The 13,051-nt window shown below is 43.8% G+C and overlaps 1 protein-coding gene across 1 annotated transcript in view; it reads left to right on the forward strand.

The window, feature by feature from the left end:
* The window catches only part of TSNARE1 (t-SNARE domain containing 1), a 500,475-nt gene that overhangs the window by 358,095 nt on the left and 129,329 nt on the right, over nucleotides 1-13,051 (forward strand). The window contains 2 exon segments of the mRNA XM_089776145.1: nucleotides 4,645-4,719; nucleotides 7,716-7,772. Coding sequence (XP_089632271.1) covers nucleotides 4,645-4,719; nucleotides 7,716-7,772 — 132 coding nt within the window.

Genomic DNA, 13,051 nt, shown 5'->3' on the forward strand with positions numbered 1-13,051 from the left:
GATATACATATGAAAGGCGACTTTCCCATATACAGAGCAAGGATTCAGTGACCCCAGATTTGAAAGTGAAGGAAACAGTAAAACAGAAATTCCAGAAAGAGAAGTTAGGAGGAAAATCTAAACAAAAAATTCCATTTTGTGTGGTCTCTATGAACGTGGCTGGATTTGAACATGCAGGCCGGCTGACACAGGGGTGAGGGAGGGAAAAGGGGAGCAGCTGCCACGAGGCCTGGCAATTCAAAAGGGCCTGGAACTCCCGGAGTCCTAGGTTCTTAACATCTCTGCCAGAGAACTGCACAGTGCGCTCCACTGGCTGTGTGTAGGGGAACATGCATGGCATGCATCCAGATGGCTTCCCTAGCCCCACCCCTTCATCCTGAGGCCTCATCCATTCCACCCGAGGCCCCACCCCTTCCTGGTGGTGTAGAGCCTCCCTCCCCGCACCTTGCCCATGGACCAAGTGGCAAGTCTGTCAGACCATGTTCACAGGGGTGCTTATGCCTTGGGGAAGTGAATTCCAGAGAGGAATTCCCGCTCCTGTCGGTAAATGTACAGACAAGCCAGCTTCCAATAAGAGCTCTTTTGTCCCTAAGCCAGTCAGGATGGAGTACCAAGTCAGCCATCAGACAAAATCATCAAATCATTCAGCATCATACACAGAATGTCCTTTTGATGCGACATCCTCCCAGAATCAGTGTCCCCGCGTTAAAGACGTTTTTGGTCTGCCGTGTCATTTAACAAGGAGCCGTAGGAGACCATGCTACAACCTTCTGTTCCATTGATGACTTCTCCTCTGTAGATGTGTTGTCATTATATAAATGCACGAATTAACATGTGGTGTCTGAAGCATCATGCTGTCATGATTGCTTTTCATTACACCTTCTTGTGTGTGTGTTTGTGTGATGGATACAGAGTTTCCCCTCCCCCCATGTCCCCCACAGCTTGAGACCAAATACTTTATTTTTCCATAAGAGAATATGGGTATTTATAACGGGAACAAAGTTTACATATTCTCAATGTTTGTTTTCTTAACGTACCATAATCATTCTGACGGCATAATTCATATCCATTAGATCTGGTTAAATATTGGAAATGGAATATTTCTGCTCTTTGGCAAATTGCACTGATATTAATCACATTATATATTCACTAATTAATATTGCTGATCTGATGCTAAAAAAAGTATTTGTTAAATATAAATTTCTGAGAGTGCTGATAAAATTCATCCATTAATGTATTCTCCATATGCGTTCTTACCAGCCCTAAAGGAAATGTCATGATGTCTGACAGACCTGTGAAATCATGTGGATCAAACCTGAGGTTTTTACTCAGATTTCAGCTGAAGTCATCTGTCCACGGAAGCAAATGGAAATTTGCCTGGGGCCAGATGTACAGCAGGAAACCTTTGCTGGTAGAACTGTACAGTTTATATTGGCTAGAGAGTACTTTTCAACTTGTGTATTATAATGCTTTCCTGTGCGAAATAAGCTACTAGTGAAAGTACTAGGAAAAATACTTTTTTTCTTGGTGCACTTTGAATCTTTCTTAACTGGGACTCTCTGGTCCGGCAACATCCCTGGTCCAGCAAATTCTCTCATCTGGGACCAGTCAGGTCCCAGACCAAGGAGATCCAACCAGTATAACCACATCTCCTGTAGGCTTTTGGTGGTATACAAATGCTATAAAAATGACACGTCAGTTGTCTACTACCAGCAAAAGTTTATTGTAGAGAGTAGGCCTCAGTAATATCAGAGTGAAACCTAAGGACTTTGGGATTTGGCCTGTTGAAATTAATCATGCCAAAGGTCTTTTAGGTCACATAATTTGACTACCATATCGATGAGTGGCATATTTGTTAACTAAATAATAAAGTGTTCTAGTGGACAGTCTAGGATTGTTGCCTACTGTAGTTTAACTTGTATTTTTTGTTTCTGATCGAGTTTTAGGACTCTAAGAATAGTGTCTAGCTCTTTCCTTGGAATAGTTAGATTGCATAAACTAAGCAAAATGAGACTTGTTTGATATATAAATGGGATATTGCATGGAAATGAACCCAAATGTTCCAGAGAATCACTATGGATAGTAATTCCATGCTCCAATAATAATAATATAGCATCAGGGATATATTATCGACCATCTCACCAGGATAGTGATAGTGTCTATGAAATGCTAAGGGAGATTAGAGAGTTTATAAAATACAAAAATAATTAATAGTGGGGGATTTCAACTATCCTCGTACTGACTGGGCACATATCTCCTCAGGACGAGATGCAGACATAAAATTTCTTGACACCTTAAATGACAGCTGGTTCTGGAACCCTCAAGGGGAGGGACAAATCTTGATTTTGCCCTAAGTGGAACACAGGATCTGGTCCAAGGGGTAAATATAACTGGACCACTTGTAAATAGTGACCATAATGTAATAAAATCTAACATCCCTGTGGTGGGAAAAACACCTCAGCAGCCCAACATGGTGGTATGTAATTTCAGAAAGGGAAACTACACAAAAAATGAGGAGGTTAGCTAAACAGAAATTAAAAGGTATAGTGACAAAAGTAAAATCCCTGCAAGCTGCATGGAAACTTTTTGAAGACACCATAATAGAGGCCCAACTTAAATGTATACCCCAAATTAAAAAAGAAAACAAATCAAAATTCAGTAAGAAAACCAAAGAAGTGTCACTGTGGCTTAACAACCAAGTAAAAGAAGCAGTGCAAGATAAAAAGGCAGTATTTAAAAAGTGAAAGTTAAATCATAGTGAGGATAATAGAAAGGAGCATAAATGTTGTCAAATTAAGTGTAAAAATATAATAAGAAAAGCCAAAAAGGAGTTTGACGAGCAGCTAGCCAAAAACTCAGAGTAATAGCAAAATGTTTTTTTAAGTACACCAGAAGCAGGAAGCCAGCTAAACAACCAGTGGGGCTCCTGGACTATCGAGATGCCAAAAGAGAATGCACAGATGATAAGGTCATTGCGGAGAAACTAAATTAATTCTTTGCTTCGATCTTTACAGCTGAGTATGTTAGGGAGATTACTAAACCCGAACCATTGTTTTTAGGTGACAAATCTGAGGAATTGTCCCAGTTTGAGGTGTCATTAGAAGAGGGTTTGGAACAAATTGATAAACTTGACAGTAACAAGACCCCGGGACCAGATGACATTCAGCCAAGAGTTCTGAAAGAACTCAAATGTGAAATTGCTGAACTATTAACTGTGGTTTGTAGCCTATCCTTTAAATCAGCTTCCATACCTAATGATTGGAAGATGGCTAATGTGATGCCAATATTTAAAAAGGGCTCTAGAGGTGATCCTAGCAATTACAGACCATTAAGCCTGATGTCAATACCGGGCAAATTAGTTGAAACTGTAGTAAAGAATAAAATTGTCAGATACATGTATGATCATAATTTGGGGAAAAGTCAACATGGTTTCTGTAAAGGGAAATCATGCCTAACTAATCTACTAGAGATTTTTGAAGGGATCAACAGACATGTGGACAAGGAGGGTACAGTGGATATAATATACTTACATTTCCAGAAAGCTTTGGACAAGGTCCCTCAACAGAGGCTCTTAAGTTAAAATAAGTTGTAATGGGTTAAGAGGGAAGGTCCTTTCATGGATTGATAGCTGGTTAAAAGACAGGAAACGAAGGGTAGGAATAAATGGTAAGTTTTCAGAGTGGAGAGAGGTAAATAGTGGGGTCCTCCAAGGGTCCATACCAGGACGAATCCTATTCAACCTATATATAAATGATCTAGAGAAAGGGTGAGGTGAAGTGGCAAAATTTGCAGATGATACCAAACTACTAAAGATAGTTAAGACGAAAGCAAATTGTGAAGAGCTTCAAAAGCTTCTCACAAAACTTGGTGATTGGGCAACAAAATGTCAAATGTAATTTAATGTTGATAAATGTAAAGTAATGCAAATTGGAAAAAAATAATCCAAACTATACATACAGTATGATGGGGACTGTTATACAATCATGGCCTGTAGAAAAAATGAATAGAGAAAAGTTATTTACTTGTTCCCATAACATATGAACTAGGGGTCACCAAATGAAATTAACAGGTAGAAGGTTTAAAACTAACAAAAAGAAATTTTCCTTCACACAGTGCATAGTCAACCTGTGGAACTCCTTGCCAGAGGAGGTTGTGAAGTCCAGGAGTTTTACTGGGTTCAAGAAAGAATTAAATAAATTCATGCAGGTTAGATCCATTAATGGCTATTAGCCAGGATTGCTAGGAATGGTGTCCGTAACCTCTGTCAGAGGCTGGGTATGGGTGATGGGAGAGGGATTGTCTGAAGATTCACTATTCTGTTCACTCCCTCTGGGGCATCTAGCATTGGCCACTGTTGGAAGACAGGATTCTGGGTTAGATGGATATTTGGTCTGACCCAGTGTAGCTGTTCTTATGTAAAGGTGAAAGGGTAAAGCTAACTCGCTAATCAAAACAACTTGCTGTAGCACTTTGGTGTTTCTAGTCAGTGAGACATTGTTCAAGTACTAAGCAGATCTAATACTGCTCAGTGTCGGAGGTCTTGCAGGATCACAGCTCAAGGTCATACAAGGTCACTTTCAGCTGAATTGTGAGATATTTTTGTTAGTAATTTTTTTTTCATTTGCTTTTTTCTTTTAATTACAGCAAGAGCGACTGCAGCTGGACAGGTTGAATAACCAGCTGTCTGATGCCATCCAGCGCTATGGAACTGTACAAAAGGTAATAGGACTCCCACATTTCCTGTCACTTTCTGATTTGTGGATTTGGAAACATAGTGATCAATATCTGCCACAGACGCCCAAGAGCATGGAACAACCAATAGGGTATTAGTATAATGCATCATGGTTATTGCAATCTATCCTTCCTGGTGTGTGGCCCAGAGTATGGAAATGCTGAGAATCATTTAGTGAAATAGCAACATATCAAAGACTTTACTGATCAACTGATTCCATCCATCCATGGCTCAATGTCAGGGGCAGCTGTGGAGCTATGATGACATCCCAATATGGTGCATCCTTGGCTAGAACAACAGGTGCTGGATGGCTTGGGTGTCTTCAGGAGATATGACAGAGAAACACGAAGCTTTCAGTGTTGCTCTGACCGATGCTATTTAAAGGGACATTGTGTGACATGGTTAGGCTGAAACACAGACCTACCTTGACAGCTCTGCCATATTAAAAGGTCTTACCTTAAGGCTTCTGGTGGCCTGTAGCTGAATAGACAATGCTGCTACCGCTCAACCTGTTACATAAAACAAACAGAAGCCAATCCACTCCTTTTCAGTTCCTTTCCCCACCGTATCCCTGAGTGACCTTCTCCATGTGCTTGAATTCAACAGTCATCTCTATGCTGATGACTCATACATCTGTTCCCCCAACCCTGTCTCCCTTTGTGCCTGTTCCATATTTGACAGTGTCGAGTTAAAACACAGAATTTCCCTTCCGCAGGAAATTCCAACTTTTTGGAGGGGGGGGGAGACTACTTTCAAACCAGAACGAAGACTGGAAACATTGGAATTCCTGCAAAAAGAAAGTTCTGGATTTTTTTCCCCCTTTGTTTCAGAAACATTGAAATGTTTGATGGGTTATGCTGAAACAGAACAGACAGTTGCCCCCCCCCCCGCTCCTTGGACTCTCTGGGGTTTCCAGATCCCTTGCTCTGGGGCATTCCCACAATGCAGACTAACTCAGAGCTGGGACAGGCTTCTCAGTCTTCTGCGGTCTGCAAGGCAGGGTCACCCTGGATCTACAGACACTGGAAGGGTGGGCTCCACAGCAGATCGCTAGGCAAGGCAGAGTTCCAGGACAACCCTGTTTGGGTTTCAGCAGGAGCTTGTCAAAACTAACCAATTTCCACAAAATGTTCCAGTTTCTACAATCCGGCATTTTCTACAATCCGTCATTTTCCACCAATGCCGGAAAGTATGAGCCAGCCCTACTCCAATGGCACATTCACCTGGATGTTCAAGCCCAGCCTGGCCAAAGTTGAGCTCCTTACTTACCCTTTTTCCATAGTTGTTCCATATGCTCCTTTCTAAAATAGGGGAAGGCAGGATTATGTGCCAGTGAAATATTGGAGGCGTACACTTCAGCCCAAACATTTGAATACAAGACACTTGCTGTGAGGTTCTGATAGGATTTCACTTATTAAAAACACATTAAAGCCAGTCATGTTCCTGATAGATTCCAAAGAGATGCAATCAAGGTAAAAGTCAGGTATCTGACAGACAGACAGAAAGAAATCACAGTCTCTAATAGCTGACCTATCGGTCTTAGGCATGCACAGACCTCCTATTACCTTCCAGGACACAAGAATTAAATCATAGTCTTACAAAAGGAGATGTTATTAATAAAACAAAGAGATATACTTGGTAAAGCACATTTGATTGCTGGGTGTTAAAGAGCAACTGAAAAAAGAGGACATTAAAACACAGAGAAGTTGTATCTCTGGGATTTAGCTTAAAATATACAGTTTATGGGGAAGGGAAAGCAGATGGGCTTAGCACAGAGAAGTTTAAACAAACAACAAAACAAAGAAAATAACCTGATGGTGACAAAATCGACATTCTCCTATCTACTCATGATCTGTGCTTCAAGATCCAGTCCATTTCCATGCCCAGTATTCCTTGTAGGCACGGTAGTTCTGCCTGGTTCAATACATCTTGTTCCCCCAACTCCTGGCTTAAAACTCAGACAAAGAGAAACAGCACGCAGCTGTATCTTCCAATTCTAATTTCAACACCTTTACTGATAGGCTTTCCGGGCTCCCTACCAACACCCCCAGCTACCTAAGTTTAACTCTTTAGTCACCAAATGTGGGCCAACACTCCTCCTAACCATCACAATAGTGTACACATGGTCTTAGTCTTTAAAGTGTCATCAGACTCCTTGCTGTTTTTATTGAAGTCCAAGATGTTCTCAAGTGCTTTTCTGGTGTCTGTGTTGATAAACACATTAAATCATTGAGGTTGAAATAATGTATTTTAAAATCCCTATACTTGACATTTGACACAATTGGTTTACTATTTTGCCCGAGGATGGAAATAGACTGGGAAGAATCACTCTCTGTTTCTCCTGCATTAGAGCCATTCTGTTTTGTTTGGGTTGCTAACATTTCAGGGTTTAAAAAGTTCCCAAAGCCTTTAAACTGTGTGTATATAATAGAAATACCACTGAATTATTTCTACTCCTGTCTCTCTTCCTACACGCTTCCTCCTCTGTTTCAACACCTAAGTGCTGGGTCTAAATTAGATGGTGCTATCTTGTTAGATCACAAGTCAAAAATACCTGTGTAATGGGTTTGTTTATTGTTAGATACATGTTCATCAACACACTCCATCTGTGCTGTGCATATGACTTTTTTTTTTTTTAATAAATTCCAAAGTGCTAAAATTAGCTGTTGCATTTTGCGAATGCCTGGTTGCATCAGGAACTGACTGGCAAATTGCTACTTACCCATGTTCTGGCTGTCAGTCCTTACATGCACGTTTTGGTTTTGATAACCTTGTCATTTTTGAAGCCCAAATGACTTAATGCCTGAAAGGTCTACTTCTTCAAGACCATTTTCCATTGCTAAACTGCAGAGTTATTTTGATTTCTATATTTTTAAAAATGTAACACAAATAGAAAAAAAAAAAAAACATTGTGTGATTTTTTTTTTATCATAATGATTGACTAGTGATCCTTCCACTTAACTCCCCCCCTTTTTTTTGACAGAAAATAGCAGAGAAGTCGAAAGCATTGCTTCCTAGAGGACAGAGAAGCAGCAAACAGGTAGGTATGTGGGTATAACGAATGACACATTGATATGATGCTAGTCCATACACAGCTTACTAATGTTGAGTAGCAGCTTCTTCCCTGAGTAGCTCCATTGAAATAATGGGGTTGATCCTCTTTTTAAAATTGCATATCACCATGTCACCCTTGACACACGGCAATGATCATAGAATCCCAAAATAGAGACATGTTGCATTATCTTGTTCAGTCTCTTGCTCCTACAGGACCGTTTCCCACTGCATGCTTTCTACTCTTTTATGCACTCTGAAACATCTCTGGACATGGACTTTCCCTCACTTCCCTGAGGGTAGTTTTTCAGTCTCACTGATTTTACCAATAGGGAATTTTTCTGATACTGTATCTTAGGCCTTGTCTACACTAAATGGAAGATTGCCACTGTCGTGATCAATCTTCCAGAGTTTGATTTAGTGAGTCTAGTTGACTATGCTATAACCTACTGGTCTAAACCTCAGGTACAACCACAGGTCACGTTTGACTTAACAGTAGCAGTGGTTGGACCGCTTCTCTAAAAACGCCATTGATTTTTAACAGGGATTGGTGGAATAATTTGAACCTTTGTTCAAAATCGGAACGAACCATTTTTGGAAAGTCCTTCACACCTATTAGAGTTCAGGCCAAGATAGGCCCCCCAACAGATTGCTCCCAGTTGATTTCACTCAAAAAGGACAACAGTGAAATTCTTATCCAGCAAAAATAAAATCACAGGCAAATGATTTGTATAAAAGTTGACATGTTATTGGGACCGACTAGAATTCAAAAGGACGGAGCTAGCATCATGGGTCCCAGGCAAATCTAGTCATATGACACAGTGAGGATTTTTTTTTTCAATGATGCCTTGTTTTACTGCTGTTAGATGGCTCACAAAATAGCAGCCAATCACTGGAGTGGACTTGACCAGTCAGTGGAGTTCCCTAGCTTGTGGCTAGATTTCATGCTTGTCCTGATTTGATGTTTGGCTTGTATATAACACAGCTATGACACAAACCAGGGCTGTCGTGGTTCAGAGATAGGATGTCTGCCAGGTGAAGCAGAAGTGATTTTTTTCTCCGGGCTGAGCTGTTAGGGGCTGAGCTAAGCATGTCTCAGCGGGAAGTCCATTTCTTCCTATCTTACACGTTGCAGTTAAAGTTGGGGACTTTTTACTTCAGCACATGTGAAATGAGGGCTCTAAAAAGATCCCTTTGTGGAACTTCATGTCTGAGAGGCTCCCAGCTTCAAAACGTACGTGGGCACATACATAGATTTGCACGTGCCCAGCTTAGGTGCCTGTCCCAGTGCTTGATGTCTGCGTGCGCACGTTTGTATGTGCAGTTATTTAATAGACATGCTCAGATCAGGTTTGAATGTGTATATGTGGGTGTGTGCGTTTGCTTCTGTCATCCATCCAGGACAAGGATGGGTAACCTAGGTGAGAAGGGAGGGGCACATGTGAGTGGAACCTCCTTCATCTTCATGGGCCACAAGAGAAGCAAGATGGTCTCCTGGGAGAGGGCAGTTTTGCCAACACCCTTGTGTAGAGAGGATGCGCGGGGTGTGCCAGTTGAATGGTAGCAGCGCTGTGATTGGATGTGGAGGGAGCGCTTGGCTCTCACGCTCAGTGTTGTGTGCGGTCAGCCGCCCGCCATCATGCTGGGGGGAGGGGCACGACAAGGGGGGCCATCGTCCCGAGGCCTGACGAGTCAAAGGGGCCCAGGGCTCCCAGACACTGACAGCTGCTTCTGCTCCAGCAGTGGCGGTCGGAGGCTCGTGCCGTTTAAATTGCAGCTGGAGTGCTGCTTCGTGCGCTCCGTGAAGCACTGAGGGCTGTCCCGCCCTTACTGCCCAAGGCCATGCCCCTTCTAGGTGCATGGAACCGTCCCTCCCCAGTCTGTCCAGGGGCCTGCTGAGTCTGTCAGCTCCTCTGGCAATCAGCATACACCTTCTTTACTTAGGGCCTTAGACTCCACCAGAGAGAGATTCAGAAGGTTCCGGACCATGGGCAATAGGTGAGGGTAGGGCTGGGGGAGGCAAGCCCCTAACCCCACACCAGCCTGTCTCCTTCAGCTCCCCCATCAGGGGGAGGTGGGTTTGTGTGACCCCCACTTCTGCAGGGAAGGGTGGGGGGTAAAGGGGCACGTGCATCCCAGCCTCCCAGCCTGGATCATGGGAAGGGTGGAGGGTGAATGGCCCGAGTACGGGGAGGGTGGGCAGCATGTGGCTCCAGTGTCCCGGACATGGAGCACCAGGGAGGGACGTGGGCGGGTGACTCTAGCCTCCCCGCCTGGAACATGAGGAGGGCGGGCACTGGAAGCAGAAACACTCTGCCCCCCAGAATGCCTGCAGCAGGTGTTCTGGGGTGGAGTGTAGGCAGGGCCAGGCTGGTGTTTTGGGAAGGCAATGCCTTCCCCTGCCTAACATACCCACCACCCATGAGCCAGACTGCATTCCCATTAAAATCAGTGGACGTTTAGACGTTCACTTCAACATCCCATGTCTGTTGCTTTAGTAAGAGCAGTAGGAAAAAAATCTACATGGATGGAATTTGGCAACCTGGCACATGAGCAGTAGTAAAGAAAACGTCTTGTGAGCCATGCGTAGAACCCCGATGGGCCGCACGTGGCCTGTCAGCTACAGGTTGCCTGCCACTCCCCTAGGATCTTTTTGTTTTTTCCTTCTTTAAAATATAAAAAAGAAATTAAATGTATAAAACTTGCTGATGTTAAAGCAATTACTGGTATGGTTGGTTTTTTTTTCCCCACCCACACAGGAGTCAGGAAATTCAAAATGATTGTTCCCACAGCAACTGCAACTTGACTATATTGTGCTTATTTTAAGACATTACAGTTTACACCTCGTCGAGTGATACAAAAGGCAACATATGTGCAGGAGAGCTGATGTATGCTTGTTTTGGGAATTACCGAGTGACTTTCCTGGTGGTTGTGCATGAAAATGCTCCATGACAATGGTGCCATATTGCAGAGGGGGTTTTAAAATTGCATTTCATTGCAATGGATTGGGATTGCAACTGATGGGATCCCAAACAATTGTCGCCTTACACTGGTTGGCAGGCAAGGTGAGAGGGTCAGTAACCTAAATCCTAGTGGATATCCTTTGGGAAATAACTAATTTCCTTTACATTCCCTCTCCAGTGGTAATGCTTTAAAGGATGTAGAGTGAAACTTTAGAACACTTTATTTTATGGTATTTGTCACTATTGATGTTTAGAGTATTCCATTTGGCTTTAGAGTATCCTCCCTAAAACACTGATCACACGCTCTAGACTCCTTTAATAGGCACATACATACACAATCCAATGCCAAGTCCAAAAGCCAGCAATAACTCCATGGAATATGGCTGTACCTCCTTCAACCATGTAGGAAAAGGAGAATTAAGGAAAGGTATGTTGTTCTTCTCGAATAACATCTCCTTCCCCAAACACCCTACTGCAGGGGAGACCGGCAGTGCGCCCTACATCATAACATCACAGAAGCATGGGGCTGGAAGGGGCATGAGGAGGTCATCAAATCCAGGGCCCAGAAGATATACAAGTTCAGGCTCCATTGGATGAAAAAGAGGCATGAGTTCTAAAAGCTGAGGGGCTGTCAAGTACCTTGTCATGCCATCAGCTACACTCAAAAGGACTGGGAGAGAATCCAGCTTCAGAACCTTCACTGATCTTGAATGTGTCAGCATGTCAGTCGATTCTGCATCAGTGCATGCTCTTCCAGGCTCCTCCCTTTGCTCAAGGCTCCCACAGGGTCTTCAATGATTCCTGTTGGTCATGCACTCAGTTGTACTTATTAATCAACTGATAATGTATCCCCTAAATGGCCTCCACAACCCTGGGTTTAGCAGGCCAATGCTCAAACCACTGAGCTATCCCTCCCCGCAACTATCCCCTCCTCATCCTTGGACACAGCACCAGGGCCAGGTTCGAGGGGAAAAAAAGGCCCTTGGCATATGGGGGAAGGCTTGGGGAGGGGCAGAAAATGTCCCTGGCGACCAGGAGGGCTTGGGTAAGAAAAAAACCCCCTCGTGGCCAGTAGTGTGGGGAGAGAAAAAAACCCTGGTGTCTGGGGGAGGGGACGGGGGGAGATAAAATGCCCTTGGCAGTCAGGGGAGCTAGGTCAGAGAAAATGCCCATGCCAGATGAGACCCTAACCCGGAGTGCCTCCTCACCCCCCAACCCTCACTTTCATTACTCATCCCTGCCCCCAACCTTCTGCACCCCCCCCCCACTTCCTCAAGGGCCTGGACCTCCCCCCCCCCCCACTGCCAGCCCCCTGTCCTGAAGGACCCAGGTGATACTGGGTAAGTCCGTCTGTAAGGAATAAAACGTTTAACTGGAACTTTTTCAGAAATTGACAAGCCTGAAACTCATTTTTGGGTGGTTTTAGGAAATGAAATGACCGTAATACTGAGAGTATAATGCCACCCTCTTCACTTCCTCCCTCCTCTTCAGCGGAAGAGAGTAATTACTGCCATTGAACAGAACAGTTGACCAACAATGTTTTTATTTTCATGTCATATCACTGTTTGAACCCTTCCTTTCTAGAGCCACTAAATTGCGTATCTTTAGGAGAAGACTAATGAATGTCTGTTTACATTTAAAGGGATGATTTTATGCAAATCACACCAATTTCTCTCAGCTTCTGATTCTTTTGTGTGCGCGCACACATGCATTTGCACGCTTGTGCGTGTATGTGTGTTTGTGCGTCTCTTTCATTTCTCTTTGTTGAGGAATACAGCACAATTCCCCGTTTAATCTTCAGCTTTAATGAAAATCATCCATTGGCCTTACACAGAATTTATCATGCTGCTACTCTGGCTGCCATCTAAAAAGACAGGATTTGCCAAACGTGAAGTACTGCAGTGGAAGTCTGATTAAATGTCCATTCGAGTCAACCTATTGACTTCAGTGGGCGTTGGGTTACCCCCTTTTCCCCGTAGCCTTAGAAGAGGAAAAAATAGCAGTGGATATGTTGTGGTTATTGCCCTATTATTGTTTATCTCTTTATATGTACAGGTTGTACCTCTCTGTCCCGGCACCCTCAAACCGGGGAATCAGCCGACAAGGGAGGTGAACACCAGCCCCTCTGCTGCCACCGGCTGCAGGGCTCCGCTCCAGAGGCAGCAGAGGGGCCAGCATTGACTGAGCAGGGATGGAAGAAGAGAGGGTGCTCAGGGGAAGAGGCAGGGCATCTGCAGAACTCCGTGGCTGCGGGACAGGGAATGTAGCCCTGCCACTGCCGGCCTACACATCCAGCCCCCACTGC

This window comes from Pelodiscus sinensis, chromosome 2 (assembly GCF_052426305.1).
Source record: "Pelodiscus sinensis isolate ZL-2025 chromosome 2, ASM5242630v1, whole genome shotgun sequence".
NCBI classification, from domain to species: Eukaryota; Metazoa; Chordata; order Testudines; family Trionychidae; genus Pelodiscus; species Pelodiscus sinensis.